The sequence below is a fragment of the Arvicola amphibius genome, chromosome 4 (genome assembly GCF_903992535.2).
Source record: "Arvicola amphibius chromosome 4, mArvAmp1.2, whole genome shotgun sequence".
Lineage (NCBI taxonomy): Eukaryota > Metazoa > Chordata > Mammalia > Rodentia > Cricetidae > Arvicola > Arvicola amphibius.
Genome location: NC_052050.1, coordinates 89724328 through 89750983, shown reverse-complemented (window position 1 = coordinate 89750983; position 26656 = coordinate 89724328). Strand labels below are relative to the sequence as shown.

Sequence of the window (26656 nt, the reverse complement as noted above, 5' to 3'; positions counted from 1 at the left end):
CACTGTCCTCCAGGTCTCAAGGGCATCCATGGTGGTCACTATCTTCGGCCCTAGGTCATAGGTCGCTCTGGTGTCTCCTGTGAACTCCAGTTCCCCCTGAGTTCTCATGCCTTCACCTCCAGGCAAAGTCTGTACCTCAGTGCCTGCCATTAGCCGTACCTTAGCCAGAGCTGCCACTGTGGTATATCCCAGGAAGCCCAGGGTTCTCGGGCCACCAAAGAAATAGGTCAATCCATCCCCCAACCCCAGTCTTTCCTGGACTTGCCAATTGCTGTGTGGGTTTCATACCCACATGTAGAATGGGCCTCAGCAGGACCTGCAAATTTAGAGAGGACCTAGGATCCCACCCCCAAGCCAAGAGAATGGCAAGAGGGGCTCAGAAGCCCCCTGGAGCCTTGCTGGGCTACTGAAGTGCGGGCACCCAGCACAGATACTTAGAGGACGGCAGGCCTGGCTCCCAGGCATACTACAGTGCAGTCTCTGCCCACAGGTGATCCTCATCATCAGTGGGAACCTGAGCTTCCTGAACTGGCTCACCATCGTGCCCAGCCTTGCTTGTTTTGATGATGCAGCTCTGGGATTCCTGTTTCCCTCAGGACCTCGAGGCTTAAAGAACCAAGTCCTGAAGATGCAAAAGGAAGATACACAAGGGGTCCAGCCCAAGCAAAGATACGGTAGGTGGACCAGAACCAGCTAGCCCCATGACCCTCATGCCTAGTGTCTCATGAATATGTAGGCAGGTTGGGTACCCACCAGCTCAACAGCACTCAAACAGAGAAGAGTGGGTACCATAGGCCCTGGGGGGGGGGGCTCTGCTGTCTACCTTTACCAGGACAGTTGGCCCTTTAGCCACTTCCAGGGCCCCCTGCATGGACAGTCACGCTTCATCCTCCTGACTGGCTTCAGGGAGTGCTCTTGGCTCAAGCACAAGGGGCTGTGGCTCAGGACACCTTTCCCAGCCCATGGCTTAAGAGGCCAGCTGGGTATGTCTATAGGCCTTCTTGAGCCGGAAGTGGCAGGATAGCAGCCAAGGTTTCCTGAAGGGATAGCACAGCTTTGCCATGAGATTGGGAGCCTGGCTGATGAGGACCACTCTGTCCCCCCACCCCCACTTTGAACTAGGCTCCATGGTACGGCAAGTGGTCAACTTCTCCCTGGGTATCCTGCTGGCCTGGCTCAGCGTGCCTGTGGTCATCAACCTACTAAGCTCCAGGCAGGTCATGAACACCTCCTTCAACCCACTCAGGATTGTCAACACCTACGGGGCCTTTGGAAGGTATGGGCCAGGCATCCTGGCTGGGGCACTGGACTCTGCCCTCCTTCGATCCTGGCTCACTTTTGGGAGGCATGGGCTCATGGCATCACCCTCTCCTGCTGGGGGAAGGTAGATACTGTGGTTTCACCAACCTTCTTCATCTCCCCTAGTATCACCAAGGAACGGACTGAGGTGATCCTGCAGGGCACAGCCAGCCCTAATGCCAGTGCGCCCGATGCAGTGTGGGAGGACTATGAGTTCAAGTGTAAGCCAGGAGATCTCTGGAGGCGGCCATGCCTTATCTCTCCATACCACTACCGCCTGGACTGGCTGATGTGGTTCGCAGCTTTCCAGGTAATAATGTCCCCACCATTATGCTCTGACCTGGCGCAAACTCTCCTTTGTCCACGGACAAGCCCTGCATGTGTGCTCAGACTCCTGCCAAAAGGGTCACAGAGGAGGGGACCTCTCCTTAGAGGTGCATCCCACCCAAGGCACTGAACAGGCCTTGCTTTGACCTAGACCTGTGTGGGGAAAGTTCCTGCAGTGCTCCTCTCCCCGCAAGGCCCAGGCCAGTCACTAAGGCCAGGACAAGTAGCCAGGTAGAAAACACAGCTGAGGGCTGGTTCGTGAATGAGTGAGACCCCAGGAAGAACATGAAGCAGGCAGTTCCTGGAAGACTGGCACGTGGGCCCTCAGAGGAAACCCAACCTTGGCCCACCTGACCATGCCAGACTGTGGAGCTCAGGGAAGCGGGTGATGTTCAGAGTGTCCAGGCAGCAACTACGCCAGGGCAAGTGCCAGCTTGCTGGGGGGTGGCTGTCCCCCTACTCCGACCTCATGAACACTGTCCTTCCAGACCTATGAGCAAAACGAGTGGATCATCCACCTGGCGGGGAAGCTCCTAGCTGGTGACGCCGAGGCCCTGTCCCTGCTCGCCTTCAACCCCTTTGAGGGCAGGGCTCCCCCCAGGTAAGAGTCTCTTTATTCACTTCAGGCTGTGGTCAGTGGGTAGTGTTCACTAGTGCCTGAGTTGGGCACTCTGATACATGATGTGGAATTCAGTCACAGCCAGAGACTAGGGGACTGAGCAGCCCTGGCCCCATCCCTCTCCTGTGTCCTGCCCACCATTGATGCTGACAGAAAACACGTTCCTGTCTCTCCCTGGAGAAGTCTCAGGACAGCTGCACCTGGGGCTGCTCACAGCTGTCGGGGCTGTCAGGAGGGGCGCTGAGGGGCCGTGAGCAGCTGCAAGTGTGGCATCCCAGACAAGGGAGCCAGCCAAGTGCCTTCCCACACTGCCTACTGTAGCACTGGGGATGTAGGGACATCCCTCCCCGGGGACCACCTGCCTCACTGCCCTCTACCCAGCACCCTGCAGCCACCAGGAGACCTGAACTAGGCACACACTGAAGTGGATACACAGGAGACACATCCCCAGGTTTGCTGATGGCCAAACGGCTCTGACACAGAGCTGTGTCCTTCCTGACTCTGCCTCCTGGCTACCGTCTTGGGTTTGTGTCCCACCCACCAGGGCTGGGTGGAAGGCTGAGGCTTCGGATGAAGTCTCCTGATCCAGTGGGAGGCTCTGAGGATGGGGTCGGGTATACTTTGTGGAGACAAAGCCTACAGGCGGATCTGTGGATGTGAAGATGCAGACCCGACTGCCTCTTGGGTGAATCAGTAGTGAATTGATGGTCACTATTAATATGTGTGTGAGTTGAAATACAGCAAATGCCACAGAGCATGGCCCAGGAGAGGGGCCATCATCACACTCTGCTTGGTGGCAGAGCTGAATGCGACCTCAGCCTCACCCCACGGCCAGCTGTGATTTTTCTGAATGGGTGGGCGACTCTGGAGTCGCCATAGTGGGAGGATCAATCTTAAGATAGCACCAGCGTGTCTTGCTTCCTGTCTGTGGAGATGAAGCAGCAGCAGCAGATGCCCAAAAAGGAGCCGCTGGTGAGATAGAAGCTATAGCAAGACCATTCGACTCCAGCCAAAACCACCCAGCAGATGGTCCCACCTAGCAGGAAGAGCAGGAAAGGTCACTCACTGAGCTGCTGGATGGCCCTGTGGTGACCCAGATGCTCAGCACAGCAAGCAGTTACAGCTTGGTTTTGTGTCATCAGTGGGGGCCTTCGATTGCCACCTTTGCCTGGCAGTACCAGGATGCAAGGCAAAAAAAAAAAAAAAAAAAATCCGGACTTCCAGCATGGAGTTAGAAGAATCAATGCAACAGAAGGGTCGAATGTGATCTGGAATCCCAGCACCCAAATTGTTAAGAGCACAGCGAGAACCAGGAAGACATTGAACCAATCAGGAATAAACAGCGGATTCAACAGCTGACTCTCCCCACAGCAATCGTGAGGTGATTATAAACACAAAACTCACAAGAAGAGTCAGCAAAGAAACACGACAGAGGGAGAACAGGAGAGACTCGGGACGGAAAAACAGTCCCTGGGGTAAAGCACCGGAAGAGGGGACAAATAAATGGGCTATGAAGGAGGAGTCGGTGGTGACCCGGTGTGGGCAACCAGCTGAGCGCCGACGTAGAGCGTGGGCCGAGGACAGCAACAAGATCTAGGGTGGGTGGTTGCCCCCAGGGAAAGAGTTCACTTGGGTCTGGGAAGGCATTAGTGAAGATTTCCCGACGTTGCCAAAAGACACAGACCTGGAAGGTCAGTAAACAAAGGGAACCCCAGATGGTAAATTTTGGAGAGATGCAGATCAGACACAGGATTCGTGGAGAAACCATAGACAGCGAAGGGACTGAGCAGTCAGAACCAGGGCCACCACCTTGCCACTGAGGGTCGAGGACACTGCGATCCAGATCTCACCAACTCAAGGAGGCTGGCTAGCCCGAGAGCCGCAGAGGTTCTCCTTTTCCCTCCCAGCACTGAGATTACGAGTGTATATCACTACGCTTGGCTTTCTTTTTCTAATGTGGTTTCTAGGGATCACACACTATACCTGCTGATCTATGTCCCCAGCCCTCTAAAAGGATCACTAATAAAAAGAAGCTGGAGAGATGGGTCAGTGGTTCAGAGCACTGGCTGCTCTTGCAGAGAACCCAGCTCTGAGCCTCAGCACCCACAGGGTGCCTCACAACCATCTGTAACTCCAGTTCAAGGGATCCAGCACCCTTGTCTGACCTCCACTGGCATCAGGCACACATGTGGTGCATGTATATACTTACAGCAAAACATTCATACTCATTAATGAGAGAATAGGAGCTGGAGAGATGGCTTAGCAGTTAAGAGCACTGCCTGCCCCTCCAGAGGACCCAAGTTTGGTTCCCAGCACCTACATCCAGCAACTCACAACTGCCTGTAACTCAAGGGGACCCAACACCCTCTTCCGGCCTCTGCAGAAACCACAAAGAGATGCTGCTCACGGGCTTGCTGTCCATCGCTAGCTGAGCTTGCTTTCTTCCACAACCCAGGACCACCCCACAGACCGACAACCTGTAGGTCACTGATAGAGGCTATTCTAAAGCTGACGCTCCCTCTTCCCAGGTGGCTCTAGTTTGTGTCACACTGATAACAACTAACCAGCACAGTCATGTTCTAGAACATTCCACAGGTGGTGTCAGTCCTCCTCCGTACCCTCACAGACCTGTCAGGGAAAGCAAGAGGCCCTGACTTTTTCCTAGCCTCCCGGGCCCAACGCTGGGCACCTGAGCCCTGTCCCAGGACTCCCTCCAACACACCACACCACACCCTCTTTGGCTGTAAGTAGTCTAGGCCCTGCAACCCTAGGCCTTCGACTGTATCTTGAGAAGAAAATAAAAGCAAGAAGGCCAATTCAGAGAAGATGGCATGATCATACAACAGTGGCTTTCCCAGAGGCTCTGTGTATCCCCAGTCTCCCCAGCCTTGTGAAATGTAGGGTCAGGACCCCAGATTCAGGAGAAGAGGGACTTTGTGGCCATCTCCAAGACACAGCCTTAAGCTCTCCGTGCCCACCTGTGGAGTCCAGCATGGCTCTGCTCAGTACTACCCAGCCTCAGCCTGACACTGACATTATCAGGAGCCCTTTTCCACCCAGGTTTGCACACCAGAGGAAGGATGGCTGCCCCACCCAGAACCAGGGATGCCTTGAGACCCACACCCTGGTCCCATCACAAGGCTTGCTGTGTCCTGTGCACACCCTAGTAGCACGAGTTGGAGAGGGTGAATCATGGGTCTCACAGGGCATCACCTAGGGTCTCCCTCAAGTCCCAGGATACACTCTGCCATCACTGGGGCCAGATGTACCTGTCTTGCATCCAAGATTTGTAACAGGCCTGGGAATGTTTTGATTGTGAGGCTGATGGGGCTCCACCCAAGGACTGCAGGTTCCTAGGCCTGTCTTCTGGGATACAGCAGGTTCCTAGGCCTGCCTTCTGGGATTCAGGGCCCGTGAGGAGTCTGGGGGGTGGTAAAGAGACAACAGATTGACACATTTTCCCCGCAGGTGGATCCGAGGAGAACATTACCGTTACCGGTTCAGCCTCCCCAGTGGCCAGCACGCTGCCCAGGGCAAGTGGTGGATACGCAAGCGAATTGGTCCCTACTTCCCCCCACTCCACCTTGAGGATCTGAAAGAGTACTTTAGGACTCGGGAGTGGCCACTGCCAAAGCCCCATCCAGACACACCCTGAAATAAAGACCAGAGACCAACTGCTTTCCTGCCTGTACTTTCTGCTGTGGCCATGGATCCCACACAGAGCCCAGAGAGCCCATCGGTCCTGCCAAGAAGAGAATTGAAAGACTGTGCTTCGGTAACTGTCAGCCTCCTGCCTCTGTCCCCGTCACCTTGCTATCCCTTCTCTGTTCCAGAGACGCCTCATCACCCCCATGCCCTGCATATGGCCACACAGTGGGGTCACATGGGCACCCCTCCACCATCACAGGAGGCTACTGCCCATATCTAAATGACAGTCACTTGGGGACCTTTTCTTAGTCTGAGTTATGATAGCAACCTCATAGATTGGTCAACCCCATAGGTGGTCAACCCCAGGAGTCCTCAGATTCCCTTAGCTAGAGGCTAGTTCTCACCTAACCCGGCCGTATGCTATAGTCAGGCCAGTAGCCAGCGTGCTCTCTCTGTCTCTGTCTCTATCTCTGTCTCTCTCTCTCTCTCTCTCTCTCTCCTCTCTCTCTCTCTCTCTCTCTCTCTCTCTCTGTAGTGTGTGGCAGCACAAAACTTCCCCCATTTCCCTGGGGAAAGAGGCTTGCTATCCTCAGCCTGGTCCCTCCCCCAGGGACCCTTGCATACTACCTGGGCAGACACACATAGAAACACGAGCTCATGGGTCCCCTTACACACCCCAGCATAGGGATATGTGGAAAGCACAGATACATAAGACTTCACTGAGTGGAGAATTGCCCAGGCTTTCCAGCTGCAAGGACAGCAGAGACTCAGAATGCTTTCCCATCCCCCTCCTTGCCTAGCATGGTATCTGGAGCCCATGTTGCCCGCCTCTGGGCCACACTGCAGAGACTCCCAGAAGGGACAACAAAAAGGTTCAGCTGAGGAGGCTGGTTGGGGGGGGGGGCACAAGTCTGTACAGAGCACCCCCTCAGCCTGTCTGGGGGGGACAGCCAACCCAGGTGCAAACAGAGAGCCCGTGTTCCAGCTCCCAAGGAAACAGGGCACCCTGTGTGTGTCAGGGACAGACAAGCCTCAGAGCAGTGAGACTGGAGCCAGCAAGTCTGCCATGACCACCACAGGAGTGACTGGCAGCCTGCAGCCTGAGCAGCCCTTCCTGGGGGTGTCCTGTCCATATCCCAGGCGTTAGACATGGGGGTGGGGCTCTCAGCAGGGACACCAGCTGCTTGGGTAGTCTGGAGACCTGGGAAGCAGCACCTAGTTACCTGTGTTGGAACTCACCATGAGGCCTCCAAGCTCTTACCAGGTTACCAGGACCACAGTCTTGGGGCTCAGCAGGAGAAGCCTGAGAGCCCCAGATACACACTCCTGGGCATTGGTCCAGCAGTGCACCCCCTCATTCCCAAGGATCCTGGGCGGGGGCTGTAGGTCCAGCAGGGCTAAAAGCAGTGTTGAGGCCTGTGGGGTGGAGGGGACAAGAGCTGTGGGACAGACAGGGTCTGACAGCCAGAGTGTCGTCAGGACAGGTAGGAGCCGGGCCCTGAGTCCTGCCTGAGCTGCCTCCTGTGTCTGGGTTTGCTCACACAGTCATACTGGATGACTCGGAGGTTCACTGACATCTTTTGTTCTTTTGAGACAGAGTCTCTCTACGTAGCCCAGGCTGACCTTGAACTCACGTTGCTGGGGTTAAAAGTCAACACTGCCCCAAGGTCAGACAACCCATGTGATGTCTACTGTCCTGCGTCACTCCGGACGCAGTTGGGATGAGGACACCAGTAGCGCCACTTGGAGCACGGGACATAGGGAGTGGTCACCTGATAACACTGGTGTTCAGTGTGGAATTAGGGCCTCAGGCCCACAGGAGCCCAGCAAGAGTGACAGTAGACGAGCTGATGTGGCTGTCAGTGGGCAGTTACTTCCCTTGTCAAGCACAGAGGTCATCACGGTAGTTGGTGGCCTAGGGGAACCACCAAAGAGACTTGGCAGCTCTGACTGTAGGTGGTCCAGCCCTACCCAGAGAGACCTCTCACCCCAGGGTAGACGGGTCCTGGCTGTGATGACTCTGTCTCCAAATAAAGATAAAACAGGGACCTGAAGCCCCGACCATGATCACACTCACAGGTTTCTACCTCTGATATATATAGGACCCCCCCCCCATCATACATGCACCTCCAAAACTCCCCTTCTGGAAGCTGGGAGTGTCCCTAGCTCCATTAGCAAATGATCTTTATACCCCCATTGGGTCACTCCAGCCATGAGTGACCTAAGGCCATCCGGGGAGCCCCACTTCCACCCATGCCTTGACTGCATCAGGGCCACAGGACCTTCGCATCGGATGTACTATGCTCCCTGGTCATACTCCAGGTGGAGAGAGGTCTCATCCTTGTCTCTTAGTGCAGCAGGCATGCTATATGGGTCTACCAGGTCAACTATGGCATGCTAAAGGACTTGCCCACCTGCCCCTGGCCACTCTCCCTCCATGGAAGAGCCCGAGAAAGAAACTTCTGTATGGGGCACTGGGACAGACATGGAAAGCTCCGGCCAGGGGGAGGAAGACTCAGGCTGCTGAACAGTACTGTCTCACTAGAGCACACCTCCTCACCTCTCCACCCAGAACCTCACAGCAGGGGAGTGGGCGGAGCAGCGGTGACCTGAGTGATCCTGGCTTCATTCAGCAGGATGCACAGAAGCTAGGTTAGAATCTGAGCGTGTACTAGTTGCTGGCGACATGTTGGTGTGTTAGAGTTGCTCTGCACAGCCTCCAGACACAGGCATCAGCCAGGAGCCAGGCAGAAGCTCTGAGTTGACAGGACAGTCATGGAGGGCCCTACCTCTACCTGCCTGCAAACTCAGGACTCCAAGTCACCAGGTGCTGTCTCCCTAAGGTGCTGTGTTGGGCCTACTGGTCCCCTATCTGCCAGCAGTGCGGCGGTATTCACTCCTTCCCTCGACCGAGGTGATGTGCCCGCATCATTCTCTGGACATAGGTCCCCAGCCAGTCACCTGGGCTGCTAGTAAATGTAACCAGGGAAACATCCCCCTTTACGGTATCACGGGATAGCAAGATGCGGGAAGGAAGCCAGCCAAGCAGGTATGTGCTAGGCTCAGCAAAGGAACTAAAAGAACTGAAGACAGCAGAGCAGGTGTCAAGGCACCTGAAAATGTCACTGCCGGATTGACAGTTCTCCCCACAGTGGCTGAGTCGCAATCCTGACACAGCCCCAGTTGTCTTTCCATAGCAGCAGGAACCCTAGCTCCAGACTCAGTGTAGAACTGCAAATGACAAAGTCAGTCTCGTGCTGGAAGACAGCTGTCTGTAACACGCATGCCGTGCAGTGTGAGGACCTGAGTTCAATCCCCCAGCACCCCCATACACGGCAGGCTCCATGCTTGCTTGTCCTAGACAAATTAGTGAGCTCTAGTTTTAGTGAGAGACTGTACCTCAGAAAATAAGGCTGATTGCAATCACTGAAGACGCCAACCTCTGACTTCCATGTGTACACACACACACACACACACACACACACAGAATCTTAAAAAGGAATTGAACTCGAGGCCCTGTGCTTGCTGATTCACAACCTCCTACAAAGCTTCAGTGATGAAAACGGTGTGGTAGGTGGTGTGGTGCCATGTACCTGTAATACCACACAGAACCCAGAGCTGAGGCTGGAGCATCTCCACAGATCTGAGGCCAGCCTGGACTGCAGAGTGACAGCCAGTCTCAAGGAAAAGGCGCTGGCATATATGTTTGAATGTTTTTGACAAGGGCTCTAAAAGCATGCAAGAGGAAAGAAACATACTTGTTTTCTTTCTTTTTCTAAAGGAAATATTGTCTATGGCCATGTCACCGTAAGCATGACCTATCTCATCTAATAGGAAATAGGACTTCCTGGGATATTTTTATTGATGTGTGAGAAAAGTGTATATGCTATGTATAAGGGTGGCTGCAAAGGCCAGAAGAGAGTACTGGATCCCCTGAAGCCAGAGTTAAAGACAGTCAAGATCCACCCGATGGAGGTTCTGAGCAAGAAGCACTGCTCTTAACCACTGACCCGTCTCACTGCCCCAAACTTGTTCCCAGGGGGCAGTGCAGGAACAAGGCAGCTGACCTCATGCAGAGGGCAGGAGCTGCTCCCTTACCTCAAGTCATAGAACTGGAGAGAGGCTGAGCAGACAAAGTTGCTGCCAACTGCAGGACTCACAAGATGGAAAGGAAGAACCAAGTCCCACAGTTGCCCTCTGACCACCACATACATGCCATGTCATGATATGTGCATGCATGCACGTGCAAACACACATGCACATGCACGCACACACACACATTCTAAAATGTAACTTAAAAGATCAGTTTCAGGGGCTAGAGAGATGACTCAGTGGTTCACAGCACTGGCTGCTCTTGCAGAGGACCCAGATTCAGTCCCAGCAACCCACATGGAAGCTCACCACCATCTGTAACTCCAGTTCCAGAGGATCCAGTTCACTCTCCTGGCCTCCTCGGGTGCCAGGCTTGCATATAGTGCACTTAACATATATGTGTGCAAAACACTCACACACATAAATTGGGTTTTGTTTATTTTCTTTAAAGAGGTGAGCAGAGATGTGACTCAGGCAGAGTACTTGCCTGAAGTGTACAAGGCCTCTATCCACAGCACCAGTGATGATGATGATGATGATGATGTAGAAATGAATGATGCTCTTAAATAAAAGAACTAACACTAAAAACTCTTTTTTTAGATTGATTTATTTATTATGCATACAATGTTCTGTTAACATATATACACCAGAAGAGGCACCAGATCTCATTATAGATAGTTGTGAGCCACCATGTGGTTGCTGGGAATTGAACTCAGGACCTCTGGAAGAGCAGCTAGTGCTCTTAACCTCTGAGCCATCTCTCCAGCTCCCAAAACTCTTAAAATGATAAACAGAAACTTCATAATTGGTACCTTGCCCCTTCTTTGCTGAATACTTGGGTGAGGGCCACACAGTGACACTGCCCAGAGCATCTCCACAGTGATGAATGGCAGAGCAGAGGGTGTGAAGCCAGAGCCAGCCGTGACCACACATGAAGCCCCTCCCAACAGGTCTGAAGATGGTACAGACAGTGGGTCTGTTCCAGTCCCAGTACTGGAGACCCCTATGCCTCTGTAACCAGGCCTCGGTCATTAGCCCACGTGCCACACACTGCTTGAGCAGCCACTTCTGGGGCCACAGCAGGTGGTGGATCTCAGCATTTATAAGGTCTTAGCAGCAGAGACCCCCACGTGCACGTGAGAGAAAAGTGCCCAGTGCTGACACCAGGCAAGGTACCACCGTCATACCCAAGAGGGAAGAGTCCTGTGGGCACCAGGAAGGTGCATTGTCCCTTCAGTCAGTGCCATGCGCTTGGGGCACAGGCTGCCTTACCTCCCTCCAGGTATGCTATGCCCCAGGCTCACTCTTGTGTGTCTGCACCTGCACAGGTAGTAAGTATCCCAGTGTCCAGAGGGCAAGAGCTTTTCCTCCTGTCCTGCTCCCTGAGGGTCTCAGAACCACCTCAGCATCCTCAGCTGTTGTACAAAACAAGCTGGAGGCTTTCTCAGCTGGCCGCTTGTGTGGGTTGTTGCAGGATGACCTGTCCTCTCACCCTTTAGTTAAAACACCGTTTTGGATGTTGGGTGGTGGTGGCACATTCCTTTAATCCCAGCAGAGGCAGGCGGATCTCTGTGAATTTGAGGCCAGCCTGGTCTACAGAGCAAGTTCCAGGACTGTGAGGGATATACAAAGAGAAACCTCATCTTGAAAAACAAAACCAAACCAGGTTTGGGCCATAGTAGAGCCTGCATCTGTCTATGGTAGCACATGTTTCTTGACCTAGACACTGTCGCCTTAGGCCTTCCCCACATGATCTAGCACACTGCAAGTCCCTAACCACAACCACATGGAAATGCTGAGGCTCCTTCCGAACAAAAGAAAGAAGTATGGGTACTCCACTTCAAGAAGAAAAAAAAGATACTGAAATCCAGGAAAATGATGCACACTCTGGAGAGGGCACCCTGTCCTGGTGATAGCCAGGGCACGGAGACATTGACCCTTGTGTCAGGGCCTTCTCAGGGTTCATGTCAGTGACCCCAGGCTGGTCCTTTGAAACTATCATGGGACCATGATACAGTTCCATCGGTCCCATGAAACTGTAACATGGGAACCCTAGCTATGGTGGTCTAGGGCAAAGAGAGAAACAGCCCACCGTGAGGGACAGCTGTCAGTGCTGCAACCTGAGCTACCTGGGACACTAAAGCAGAGGGAGACCTACCTGGACAATTTTAGCAAGGCCTTGTCCCAAATTTTAAAAAAATTAAAAGGTCTGAGGCTGTAGGTCAGTGGATAAAGCACTCACCTGCCAATACAAGACTCTGGGTTCAGGACTCTGCCACCACCACCCAGAAAAGAGAAAGAGGCATTGCTCCAGAATCCTCAGGCTGAGCCCAAGTAGGCACAGCCATGCTATGAGGCCACAGGAGGAGACGGAGGCTGCTGGGGGCTCACATCACACTTCACCGATCCCCCATGGCTACTTGGAAGTTCCCTTTGTGCAAGGAGTGTCCACTCTGCCCACTGCTTTCCGTGAGTTTCAGTTCACTGTAAGAATGCTGATCAACTAGTCATGGTGGCTCTCACCTTTAATCCCAGCACTTGGGAGGCAGAGAAAGAGAGAGAGAGAGAAAGGGAGGCGTTTTCAGACATTCAGTGTTAAATCTGCATTTATCATGAAATAAATGACATCAGGGTGGATGTTTTTCTTCCAACGAGAACATTAAGAACCTGTGAGGAAAACTGTCCTGTGACGTCTGTGGTGCCTGAGAGCCACGTGGTTTTCTTGATGTTGCTGGCTACTGTTCCCCTTGCTGGCTGTACCTTCTTCCCCCACCTTCCTCCCCCACCCCTTCCCGTCTGCTCTTCGGAAATGTTCCTTTCTGGGTTCCTTGGGAAGCTGGAGGCAGGGATGAGGTGGTTGTCTAGCAGTATCCACCGTCCTTCAGCCTGGAACTGGAACCCCATCTGCCTGACCTTCCCCAGGTCATTTCCCTAATGGTGTGGCCCTCTGGCTCTATTCCGGGCTGAAGTTTACTCAAGTCCATGCTGGGTCCTTGGTGCCAACTCACATCTTTGAGCAGGGGGCCGGGGTGTCTACCTAGCCCATACGAAAGCCAGGAAATCTGCCACCAACACAACAGGGCCAGAGGCTCAGCAAGGTGGCTGTCCTTAGTAAAGGTCGTGAATTCCTCCTGGCTCTGCCACCAGCACCTGGGCTGCCAGGGGCACTGGTGCCAGCCCTGCAGCTGGGCCTTCTGTGGTGAGCAACATTTGCATCTCAATGATGGGGATTCATCTTTAAGGAGCCAGCTGTCCGGCTGGGGGAGGGGAAGCCTAATTCCTTCCCGAGTGGGCCTGGGGCCCTATCAAGTGTCTGCAGCCCCCCTCTCCCCCCCAGCTCCCACTCTGGGCTAAGGTCAAGAAAACGCAAAACAGTGATGGACCAGCTGTATCCCTGTCATGGCCCCACCCCACACGGTGGCTGCACAGCTGCAGGCTGGTGCCACCCCTGTCTCTGTAAGTTCCCTTTTGTGCCCTGGCAAGGTGGACAGCTCGAGTCAGAGGTCTGGGTGAGGACGGGTCCCGGTCATAACGTGGTCACCCGCTCCCTCACGGAGGCTTGCTCACCGGCTTGCTGTCTGCTCTGGTTATCTAGGCATCTCTCTGATGTCTGTCTACGACAGAGACAGTGCCACTGTAGAGAGTTGAATAGTGTCCCCAAATTTGCCCCAACCAAGGACTTCAGAACGTGACCTCTGAAAGCAGATTTAATTGAAGATCATATGCTATCGCCTCCAAGGATCAGGGCAGCCTTTTTGCTCACATGTTTGTTCGCTTGTTGTTTGTTTGCGAGAGTTGAGACAGGCTTTCATTATACAGTCTGGATGGCTTCGAACTTGCAGCAATCTTCCTGCCTCTGCCTCTTGAGTGCTGGGATTAAGAGCACGCATCACCAAGCCCAGCTTCAAGTGTAAGAATTTATAAAATAGGGCAGCCAGGTAGCAGCGGTGGCGCACGCCTTTATTCCCAGCATTTGGGAGGCAGAGGCAGGTGGATCTCTGTGAGTTCAAGGACATCCTGGTCTACAGAGTGAGTATAACTACACAGAGACACCCTGTCTTGAAAAACAAACAAACAAAAAAGAATTTATAAGAGAGAAATATGGACTTTGGGGCATGCCTATACTCCCAGCTGCCCAGGGGATGGGGCAGGACAGAGAGTCCAAAACAAACTGCAGCAACTCAGAAAGACTGTCTCAAAATTAAGGGGGCTGCTGTGTAGTTTAGTGGTGAGTGTTCATCATTAGATGTGGGGCCTTTGATTCTATTTCCAAGTGTGTGTGAGAGAGAGGAGTGTGGAGGGAGGGGGTAAGGAGGAGGAGAGGGGAGGGGAGGAGAGGGGAGGGGAAGAGAGGGAGGGAGGGAGGGAGAGAGGACAGGAGGGGAGGGAAGGGGAGAGGAGAAATCAGGAAGGCAGCTGCCTGAAGACAGAATTGAGAAGGGAGCTGAAAACAGCAGCGTCCCAGGAGCTGGGGGGCGGGGGCTGTGCCATCTCCTTGAGTCCCTAGAGAGAGCATGGCCCACACTTTGGTTTGGAACTTTGACCTCCGAACTATGGAAAAAATAAGCCAGCATTTGAAGCCCCCATGTGTGATCCTTGGTCACAGCCCCAGGAGACAAATATGGCCATTCAGAGTAGGAACCTGGTTGTGGCCCAGAGTGGCTTCAGGGGTACCCTCCCAGTCAGCCTGAGAGCAGCCTCTCCCAGACCTCACCTGCCCCAGAAGGGTGAAGTGGAACACCCACCATCCTCCTTCAAGATGCAGAAGGAAACAGAAATGATGGGTAGGAGGCATGGACCCTTCCCAGGAGGGAGACAGGACAGCAACCAGGAAGCAGTTAATAAAGGGGACAGGCAGGGAACAGGGTGGGACACCAGAACACTACGTACTAATAACACACCCCATCGCCTTGGAGCCAGAGCACAGGCACTCTACTGGCTAGTTTTATGTCTAAAAAAAGGCATCCCGGGGGCTAGAGAGATGGCTCAGAGGTTAAGAGCATTGCCTGCTCTTCCAGAGGTCCTAAGTTCAATTCCCAGCAACCACATGGTGGTTCACAACCATCTGTAATGAGGTCCGGTGCCCTCTTCTGGCATGCAGTCATACACACAGAGAGAATATTGTATACATAATAAATAAATAAATATTTTTAAAAAGGCATCCCTTGGTTGGTTATTCTGGGTTCTATAAAAAAGCAGGCTAAGCAAGCTATGAGGAGCAAGTCAGTAAACAGCACTCCTCCCTGGTCTCTGCATCAGCTCCTGCCTCCAGGTCCCTGACCTTCTTGAGCTCCTGTCCTGACTTCCTTCATGATGAACAGTGATGTGGGAGTGTGAGCCAAGTAAACCTGTTCCTTCCTAAGTTGCTTTGGTCCTGGTGTTTCATTTCCTTAGTAACCCTGACTAGAGCAGGCACAGGCCAACACATCTGAACTCACACAGGCATGCACTAGGCACTTGTAAGCTTGCCGCTATATATGTTTCCTACTGACTGGACACAGGAAAAATTCTCTACTTCGTGTCTATTGGTTACCCACAAAGATAGCCACGCCATAGCCATCACCATATCCAATGTCTATACAAAGCATTCTCTCCAGGCTGTTTCCTACCTTAAGCCTTTCTAGGCTTGCCCAGGGTCCCTTGCAAAAGAACTGTCAAATCCAAGATTCTAGATGCCAAGTGCCTTAGCAAGAGAAGTTTCTTCTCAAGTAGAAACATTGGCACCCAGCAGCCATGTGGCACGTGGAGGGAGGCCCTCTGCCTTGTAAGGACAGAGGTGTCTTTTCTGAGGGTCATACAATACTTTTCAAGGGTGTCTTGTCACCCTTATGGGGTCCAGCTAGTCCCTTAGCTATGCTGCAACTACCCACAGGGATGCAACCCTGTCGGTTATACCCACTTCACACACACCACAGCAGGGAGTCTATTTGTTGCCCCCACAAGTCCTAAATGAGACCCCAGCACTATCTAGTCACAGTTGTGCCGGGATGTGCAGGTCATGGGCTCCAGCTGGTGGGTGGGATTTGTAGTCTTTCCTAAGTTGGACTGGGAGGAAAGACTTCATAGGAAGCAGCTATGATCATAGCCTCAGCTCCCTGGGGCCGCAGAGTGGTTCTACCCTTTGTTTGTCAGCCGTGGTCCTGTCCTGCCACTTCCTGAGGGCCAGAGAGCTAGAGCTGCAGAAGTGTCACCCACATGGATGATGGCACTGCCACCACTGAGAGAGGATGCTGGGACCCCTCCCTGTGCCCACAGAATCTGCCTTCTTGAGACCCAAGGGCTCTGGCTGCTCCCCAGCATAACTCATGGGGGCAAGATCTAGAAGACGCTAGTCTCCAGGCAGGTGGGAGCAGCCTGGCATGGAAGAGCTGGCACAGCCATCAGGATCCAGGGACACCAGATTACTCCCTCTGCAATAGGGGGCACCATCCAGGAAAGAATTAAGCTCACGATGACAGAAACACCCCTGAGCCTGGCAGGACAGAGGGGCATCAGCTGGTCCTGTCACCACAGCTGTGCCTTGCCTGTGCCTGGAACTTGGTTCTGTGCTTTTCTGACTGCTGGCTGGAAGCAGGGACAGGCCTGCTGGTGGCACAGGCCACACTGTCCATATAGACCTACATGCCAGGGTGCTCACATGGCCCCTTAAGAGCCAGCTACCTTGTGCATGGGGGAAAGGCCCAAAGGTCTGCAGACAGTGCCCAGTGCTAATTGTGTGAGGCAGTGGCCCCATCTCTTCCCTTGATGCCACAAGGGGGATCCTACAACCAAGCTGAGCAAGGACCCTGGTGACAGATAGCAGAGCATGGTACTCATGTGCCTGCAAGGTGGGACCTGAACGTGGGGAAAGAGACTATGGACCAGCCCAGGGGCCACCCTGACTCCCACACCCCACCTCTGACACACCCCACCAACAAAGGCTCCAGGGGCCAGAACCACCTCCCCCTACCTGTGACAGTCCATGGGTACAACTGGGCAGGGGAGAGAGTGCCCCTTTTCTGCTAAGGACTATATACAGGGCATGCACTTACAAACAGAGAAGAGGCCTGAGCTTCCCTCAGGCATAAACAGCAGGATATCCCATAGAGTAAGAATAAAGGACTTCAAAAATGTCTGTGTACACTCTGACCCGGGACCCAAGTATGGCCCCTCTGAGAAAAGGGCTTTTGCATCTCGCTTGAGAAGTGTGAGAGGAAAGCATCATAGGGCGGGGTAGCCCCACATCCAGTCAAAGTGCTCTTAAGAGGGGTACAGGGACTGTGTGAGGACAGAGACAGACGTGATGCAGCCACAAGCTAAAGATACCTGAAGCCTCCTCACAACTGTGTGAAGTAGAAAGATCCTACCCCAAAGCTTCCAGGTGAGTGTATAACCCCTAATCCCACGATCCCAGACCTCTAGTTTTCAGATCTGGGAAGCATAAACACCGCTGTTTGGAGCCACCAAAGATGTGGCCGTTCATGACAACTGTCCTGTCCAAACAGGCATGGCAGCATGGCAGCACAGCCCTGTCTCCAGCCTCCTCTGGCCTCCTCAGCGTGGAGGGCTCACCTTCCTGCCTGAGTCCTCTGAAGCACACACCAGCTCTGTTAGTGAGATAACTACGCAGGGTCGAGGCCATCTGCACGCGGAGCCCACTGCTGTGACAGCACAGAGGGACTGATCCTGGGAAGGTGGCAGGAAGTGCCAACTTGGAGCCGAGGGCCTAGAGTCACACACAAAGGATGGCTTGTGGCTGCTCTGGCACCTGACACTGATGTGACCAGCATTGCCAAGCTCCGACTCTTCCACCATCAGTTTTTTACGAGCCTGTAAAGGCTGGGCCTGTGTCTCCCATAGGGGACAGATTCATGGACAAGCACCGGAGGGAAGTTAGCTCCCGCAGTCCCAGGGAGCAACCTCCATCATAGGAGGGACACGGATGGGAAGTTACTCGGGACCCACTGTCCCCAGATGGGGAGTCGGTGGCCATGGGGTGGACAGAGGCTGAAGCTACCATAAGATCCAGCTCAGTGGATCCCATCTGTTCAGAGCTCCGGGTGTCTCTCACGGCACCAGACACAATACAATAAAACATCCCAGCCGGGCGGTGGTGGCACACGCCTTTAATCCCAGCACTCAGGAGGCAGAGGCAGGCAGATCTCTGAGTTCGAGGCGAGCCTGGTCTACAAGAGCTAGTTCCAGGACAGGCTCTAGAAACTACAGGGAAACCCTGTCTCGAAAAACCAAAAAAAAAAAAAAAAAACATCCCAGTCACCTCAACCTCAGCAGCCTCATATCCTGTGTACACCCAAAAGATGCAGAGTGGTCCTGGGCAGTGCACACAACTGTCCACAGCAACTCAAATATGGAAATCACCTAGGTGTACATGAATGCCCAAAATGTCATCTGCCCTATAATGGATTATGTAGTTGAGGCTGGCCTAAGACTCAGCAGCCTTCATGATGGGATTACAGGCTCAATGTACTACCAGCCCAGCTCCTAGACTGTAGTATTATTCAGTCCAGAAGAAGAACGAAGCCCTCATAGCTCCTACAGCTCGGTGCACCTATAGGACATCACACTCGGTGACAGAAGCCAGATGCGGAAGGCCACAGACCATGAGACTCCGTTCACGTAATATACCAAACAAAGGAACATCCCAGGCAGAAAGCAGACCAGGAGCTTCTTGGAGAAGGAGGGACAGCACAGGGACCATTTCCTTGAGCTGAATGTTCTAGACTGGATGAGTCAGTTGAGTGCGCAGCTTCCTGACTTCCCAGCATCAGAGCTCCAGGCTGCCTGGCCCTCATTAGGATAGACAAGCAAAGGCATGGAGTAAAGTGTCCAGCCATCCAGCCTGGGAGGCCAACGGCCGTCCCTCTGCTCTCTACAGATCAAGGATAAGCAAGAGAGGCTGGCCCTGCATCCTGGGCCTGTACCATCTATGGTCAGTTTACCACTTGCACACTACAGCTGATAGTCCAGATGGATGGATGGACAGACAGTGAAGGAGCTGGGAAGTCCCAGGGCTCCAGGGTGCCCTACCACACACGGATGGATGGATGGATGGATGGATGGATGGATGGATGGATGGATGGGGACAGTGAAGGAGCTGGGAAGTCCCAGGGCTCCAGGATGCTCTATCACACACGGATGGATGGACAGTGGTAGTGTCATGTTGTGATCATTCCAAAACTAGAAGCAGGCTTTGAGTTTCAAAATACTTGTGCCCTTTTGAGTTAGCTCTCTCCCTCTCTGACTCCTACTTGTGGATCAAGATGTGAGCCCTCAGCTGCTTCTGCCACCACACCTCTGCTCCACCATCCCTGAAACCTCTGAAACCATAGCCCAATTAAATTCTTCCTTTTATAAGCTGCCTTTGTCATGGTGTTTCGTCAGAGCAATAGAAAAGGAACTAAGACAGACACCAACGATACTCTTCCCTGGCAGATGAAGTAAAGATTTCCTGAGATCTTAAAGGGGCACTCAGGAGGCCTCAGTCCAGAGCCAACAGCCACAGACACTGAGGGAGGCACATGGGACCAGAACTCCAGCCCGAGACACAGCTATGATCTGAGCAGAAGGCCTTAGGGCAGCCAAGAGGCCACCAACAGCGTGGCCTACAGCTTCATCACACCACAGAAGAGGACATAAACATCATAAATCTCAGCTCACAACTCATGGCATGACCCACCACCAGCACCAAACAGCAGGCACATCAGGCCATTCCACGTGAAAATTCCTTTAAAATATTATATACTAAATATTTTATAATGAAATCAATCATTTTATTGTGATGGCTTTTTGTTTGTTTCCTGAGACAGGGTCTTGTGTATACTAGGCTGGCCTTGGACTCTCTTTGTAGCCAATGATAATCTTTAACTCCTAATCCCGCTGTCTTTACCTCGTGAGTGCTAGGATTACAGGTGTGCAGAACTATACCTGGTTTAACGGGGGACCGGGAAGCCCAGTCTTCATGCATGCTAAGTATGATGATTGGTTTTGTTGTTGTTGTTGTTTGGATTTTTTTGAGACATGGTTTCTCTGTGTAGCCCTGGCTGTCCTGAAACTCCCTCTGTAGACCAGGCTGGCCTCAAACTCAGAGATCTGCCTGCCTCTGCCTCCCGAGTGCTGGGATTAAAACCAGCTGGCTAGTTTTAACTGTCAACTTGACAAAACCTGTAACCATCTGAGAATGAATCTCAATTGAGGAGTAGCCTAGATCAGGTTAGCCTGGAGGCAGGGAATGTGACGGTCCTGACTGTTAATTATTTTGGAGGCTCCAGTCCACTGTGGGCAGTGCCACTCCCTAGACGGGTGGGTAGCCCTGAACTGAATAAAACTCCATCTGAGCACGAGCCTGAGTGCCCATCAGGCAAGCAGCATCCTTTGTGATCCTGCCATACTTCTTGGGCTGTGAAATGAATGCTTTCAAGAGCTAGTTCCAGGACAGTCTCCAAAGCTACAGAGAAACCCTGTCTCGAAAAACCATAATAATAATAATAATACTACTACTACTAATAATAATAATAATAATTTTAATAAGTAAACAAACAAACCACTAAATAAAACTTGGATGGATGCAGAAATACAACTGAAACTGAAGACTTTCTAAAATAGAACCATAATGCTATCAGAATATATAAAATTCACTTAAAATTACAGAAAAATCCATAGTGTTGAGCTTCATTGTTATGAATGAAAATAATTTCTTAGCTTACGAAGCTTAAAAGCCCAGGTGTGGGAAAACACACCTATAATGCCAACAAGGAGCAAGGAGGTGAATCTGAAGCAGCCTTGGATATATGAGACCTTTCTCAAACAAAACCCAAACAAACCAACATCTCACATGGATGCTGAAGCAACCATGCTCAACAAAATTCTGACAAATAGAACACCATACCTCATACACACACCATGAGTAGATGGGTTTATTCCAAAAATCCTGGTTAGTTCACTAATAAAATCTACTAACGACATCTACTATAGTGACATTCTCAAGGGGAAGAATCATAGCACTATCTCCCTAGATGCAGAAAAAGCTCTTGGCAGAATATAATAGCCATTCCTGGTAAATATATAAACTGAGGGGCTGGAGAAATGGCATAGCAGTAAAGATCACTTCCTGCTTTTGCAGAGGACCCAAGTTCAGTTCCCACACCCATGTCAGATGACTCAGCCATCTGTAACTCCAGCTCCAGGGGGTTCCCATGCCCTCGTCTGGCCTCCAAGGGCACTGCATGCACATAGTACACACAGAGACATATGTAGATGCTGCAGAATGCTCCTTTACACTGTGTGGAGATGTGTCCCTGTGATTGGCTTAAGAGCTGAATGGCCAATAGCTGAGCAGGAAGAGGTTAGGTGGGACTTCGGGGACAGAGAGGCCTCAGGGAAGAAGAAAGGCAGAGTTGCCGGCTGGACACAGAGGAAGCAAGACAGGCAGGAGACATAAAAACTTCGAGCCATGTGGCAGCACATAGAGTAATAGAATTGGGTTAAGTTATAAGAGCTGGTTAGGAACAAGCCTAAGCTAAGGCTGAGCTTTCATAATTAAAAAGAATTCTTTGTGGTTGAGAGGACAGAGAAAGACTCGCTACAATGGCATCCAACAGAGGCTCAAATATCCAAACATAGGGTCTGAGAAAGCTAAAAAAAATAAAAAGTTCTGGACAGGAGCCAGATGTAGTCTCCTGGTCTTGCAGTCTCTCAGGTGGACCGGTGCTCAGCAGCATACAGAGGTGAGGCTACCGGCTGCAACACAGCCCCACGGTGGCTGACCTGGCAGTTTAAGATTTACCTTATGCAGTCAGAGACTATACTGCAGGTGCTCAATACAAACAGATCCAGATTGGGAAAAAAAAAAAAAACTCTAAACAGGGTGCAATGTGTTTAAAAAATACACGTAGGCTTAAAAAAGAAAATGAGTATAGACAGTCATAGAAAAATAGTTTATAAATAAGATAGTCTTTAAAGAGAATATAAGATAATATAAAAAGGATAAGCCACATAAAGATGAAAAATACACAGAGTGTGGATTCTACATGGTGTCTTGTGGACTCTAAACTTTTTGATTTCTGATGAGAGACAGAACTGTAGCAGGGACTGCCGTATTGAGAGACATAGAACTGTAGCAGGGACTGCCGTATTCAGTTGCCTAGATACTTTAGGAATACCTTTACTTTAAAGTGGAATTCAAAAATGTATTACACTGGGGAAGAGACGACATTTTTGTTTCCATGGGAAACGAAAGGCTGTGGATTCATTCAAGGTTAAAGAGATCAGGTTTGATTATAAGACAGATGATATATATTTTACCTGCTCAAACATAAAACAAAAAAAAAATCATCTTTAGCTGACTTGTTTACAACACACAGTCCATACTTGTGTTAAAGCAGAACCTTTGAAAGTTTGTGTGTTTTCAGAGCAAGGGGACCAGCCACTAATAAAAATGGGTGACCCAAGTGATCCAGCCTCTCGGAGGGCCTCTGATGCAATTTCGTTAGAGTTCTACATCCAGAGCAGCTTCAAGACTGCTAGATGAGATGATACAACCTCAAAGACTGATCCAGCCAGGACTACAAATAAGCCCTGCACTTTCCCATTACACAGAGGCTGGACAACAAATAATACAGCTAGCTCCCCCAGGACTTGAACCCAATTTTCTCAGGGTCCCCTAAAGGTTCCATTGCCCCCAGACAACAGGAAGCAGTCTAGAGAATCCAATGTCCACATTCCCAAGACGTGGGATGGGTAGTTTTGGGTCATTCAATGGGTTATGATGTTTGTCATCATTTAGGGCAGTTGGTTACAAGTTGTTCCTGGTCATGGTCCAGGAGAAAGCTCAAACAAAGGAAATTAGATTCGGGGATCTCTTTCTGAAAGGAAAAAGGAAAATATAGTATTGAAATGATAGGATAAAAGGATAGATTGTTGAGTCTACTTCTGAATAATCACTACTCTCAAATATTTTAAATTGGTATGTATTTTTGCATATTGATATAAATTTAGGTTTATTTTTATTAAACTGTATATATTTTTCTATTCTTGTTTAAGGTATTGTACCTATACAGCTCATTTTAAAATGTAATGTAAAGTTTTAGCCCTTGAAAGCTATTTAGGATAATAAAGAAATATAGGTTAATAGTCAGTCATTTATAACAATCAGACTTATAGCCATGCTAAGTATGTTTTCAAGGTCATACAGAGATATAGTTTATATATATACAGACACTTGAAAGACTTACAGAATATGGCATTTAAAATGTTTTAATAACATAAGACTTTTCATGACAATGAGACATGTCTGCTCCTGACAGCACCAATTTACTTCAAAAAAGGATGATGGGCACTGAAGAACCTCCATATGGAGTTTGCTTTCTTTGGGCAAAAGCTTGTCATTTGGACAAGAAACTGCCCTTGCCTTGACTGCTGACAGCATGCTGTCCAAACTGGACAAACAGGACACAAAAGGAATCAACTACCAAATTTTGCCAAGACAGGGTGAGACAGTCTGTCAAAAATTCCTGCTTCACAGAAAAGTCTGTCAGATATTCTAGGCCTGTGGGCTGAGGATGGATGCCCCAACATTTCAGAGGAACCTTGGGCAACTGTCCAGGCAGTCAGATGTCTCTATCATTTCTATAGTTTTGGAAGTTGCTTGTTCTGAACTTTCTGTTTACTCAGGTAATATTTTATCCTTCCTGGATCTCTGATGGAGCTGAAGACAAGATAGTTATAGTTAAAAGTTCTCTTTGTTACCAAATTCAAAAAGGAAACTCACAAAAGAGGTATAAAATATATAAGATTGAGAGACATAAAACATTAAATTGCTTATCTAAAAAATGTTTTTTAAGATTTATTTATTTATTATGTATACAGTGTTCTGTCTGCATGTATGCCACCAGACCAGAAGAGGGCACCAGATCTCATTATAGATGGTTGTGAGCCACCATGTGGTTGCTGGGAATTGAACTCATGACCTCTGGAAGAGCAGGCAGTGCTCTTAACCTCTGAGCCATCTCTCCAGCCCCTAAAAAATGTTTTAAGGTCTAAAAAGATAGTTTTAAGATGGTAAAACAAGCTTTTATAGAAAGTAGTTTATGTATAAAACTTTAAGTTCATCAAAATAAGATTGCTAACAGAGTGTTTTCTCCATATATGCCAAATACAAATGAACTGGGCATTGTGAATATAATCCTTACATGAATTGTTCTTACTGTTTATAGTTTTATTATGTTAGAGTTTAAAACCTTTCTTTTTTTATTTAGACAGAAAGGGGGAAATGTTGCAGAATATCCCTTTATACTGTATAAAGATGTCACTGTGATTGGTTTAATAAAGAGCTGAATGGCCAAAAACTAGGCAGGAAGAGATTACATGGGATTTCTGATGACAGAGAGGTCTAGGGGAAGAAGAAATGTGGAGTTATCAGCCAGATGCAGAGGAAACAAGACATGCAGGAGGGGAGGTAAAAGCCTCAAGCCCTGTGACAGCACATAGATTAATAGAAGATTAATTTAAGTTGTAAGAGCTAGAAACAAGCCTAAGCTAAGGCTGAACTTTCATAATTAATAAGAAGTCTCCGTGTCAGGATTTAGGAGCTGGCTGCGGGAACAGAGAAAAACTGGCTACATATATAAGTAAAAGTAAGTCTTTGTACATATAAGCTGGAAGGAAGACAAGAATTTGGAGGGCGATGCTGGGAATGAGACCCAGGTCTTCACATATGTTAGGCAATGTTCTACCACGAAGTTACTTTCCTGTCCCTGGTTTGTTTTCTTTGTTGGTGTTTTGAGATAGGGTCTCGTGTATCCTGGACAGGCTTTGATCTTCTATCCTCTCACCTGGATGGCTATCAGAATCCATAAAATGCCCCCACCTCTCAGGTGCTAAGCTTACAAGTGTGTGTCCCCACACCTGGCTTCCAGCCCTGTTTCTAATAACACACACACACACACACAGAGAGAGAGAGAGAGAGGAGAGGAGAGTTTTCCTAGGCCCATCACCATATCAACTCAGGAAAAGCTAGTGCCATTTGAATGTCTCCAATCTGAAAAATCTAGAATGAAAATGATCTGGAGTGTTTTCAGACTTGGGGAGTTTCAGGCTGCACAAATAGCCAAATAAAAGAGCAAGGTCCCAGTTTGAAAGACCCCTGGTTGCAAGCATTTGGGAACAGCTCTTCTTGGCCTGCTTTCCCTAGGACCAGGAATAGGGCAGATGTCCATGGCTGCTCAGCATAAACTGGGAGGAATCAGCTCAGACAGTTAGACAGATTTCCTGGGGAGAACCGGAAAAGGCAGAGATGCGGGTTACGCAGGGCAAGCTGACCAGGTAATAGACACTGCCTAGATAAATACAATAAAGAGAACGATTGAGAAGACACCCAGTGCTGACTTTGGACTCCCATACCCATATGTATACATGTCTATATGCACCTGCACACATGTGTGCCTACACACGTGCACATACATATACTACATATATGCCTGTGTGCATGCATGAATGCAAAAATAAATTAAAAATCTTCAAGAGAAGCAGTTAGTATGTAGAGGCTGCAGGTTGCAGATTGTTCCTGGACCTCCCTGGAGCTGGGTTGTTTGTGTACTTCTCATGTCTACCCTGTCCAGTACAGGGTCCTTCTGAGTTGTGGGATACAATTCAGGATGTGAGATTGAATTGAATATCATTGTCACATAGTGTCATGTTAACCAGACATCTCAACCCTAGACAGTCCCAACTCAGTGAGGAAGAAGATTACAAAAATCATTACATAAGGGGGTCTGAGGAACAAGGCAGGTCAGACAATGTGCAGACCTGTGTGCTTGTGAGGGTCACGTGATCTGAAAGGATGCCCACTCCTGAAGGTGCCAGGCCATGGCTGGTGAAGTACCCTACTGGTACATCTCCATTTGGTTTACAACCTAACATGGGAAATCATTCCATTTCTATAATGTCTAAGTCTGAGATTATTTCAACAGAAAAAAGTTAACAAGTATTAGGCTGGGAAAGCCGGCATGGTGGCACATGCCTTTAATCTCAGCACTCTGGAGACAGAGGCAGGTGGATCTCTGTGTGTTCGAATCCAGCTTGGTCTATGTAAGTAGTTTCAGTACAGCCAGGGCTACATAATAGAGAGATACTGTCTAAAAAATAAATAAATAAATAAAAATCTGGGCTAGAGAGACAACTCAGAGGGCAAAGGCACTTGCTGCCAAGTTTGATGACCTGAGTTCAAATCCCGGGGCCCACACAGTGTAATGGGTGAAGGAGCTCCTGTGTGTCGTCCTCTGACCTCACGCATATAAACATGCACGATAAATAAATGACATGATTAATTTTTATGTTAAAAACTAAAAAGGTGAACTGGCACCTGTTGACTAGAAACTCTGTTTCAGGAACATGTCCCCAGGGCCCTGGCAGCTCCAGAAGCTGCTGAGGCTGCCAGGGTCCCCTCTGCAGGGCTCCAAGGGGAGTTTGACCCTGCTGAACTTGGCCTGCCAACTAAGGCCTCTGGAACTAAGAGAGCATTCATCTGGGTTTGGTTGTTAGGCTGTCGCACTGGTAATTGAACCCAGGGCCTCCTGCATGTTAGAAAAGCACTCTACCATCAGGAGGTCCCTAACCCTCGGTCTACCTTTTATTTTGAAATAGAATCCCGTTAAGTTGCCCAAGCTGGATTTGAAC

The 26656-nt window shown here is 50.2% G+C and overlaps 1 protein-coding gene across 2 annotated transcripts in view; it reads left to right on the top strand.

Annotated features, from left to right (window-relative positions):
* Lmf1 (lipase maturation factor 1) overlaps nt 1-5919 on the top strand; it is a 90053-nt gene extending 84134 nt beyond the window's left edge. For both annotated transcript variants that reach the window (XM_038328386.2, XM_038328387.2), the window contains 5 exons: nt 491-674; nt 1123-1276; nt 1426-1609; nt 2115-2227; nt 5714-5919. In XM_038328386.2, coding sequence (XP_038184314.1) covers nt 491-674; nt 1123-1276; nt 1426-1609; nt 2115-2227; nt 5714-5900 — 822 coding nt within the window. In that variant the 3' untranslated portion in view covers nt 5901-5919. The remainder of the gene's footprint in view (nt 1-490; nt 675-1122; nt 1277-1425; nt 1610-2114; nt 2228-5713) is intronic.
* Nucleotides 5920-26656: the final 20737 nt, after the last annotated feature.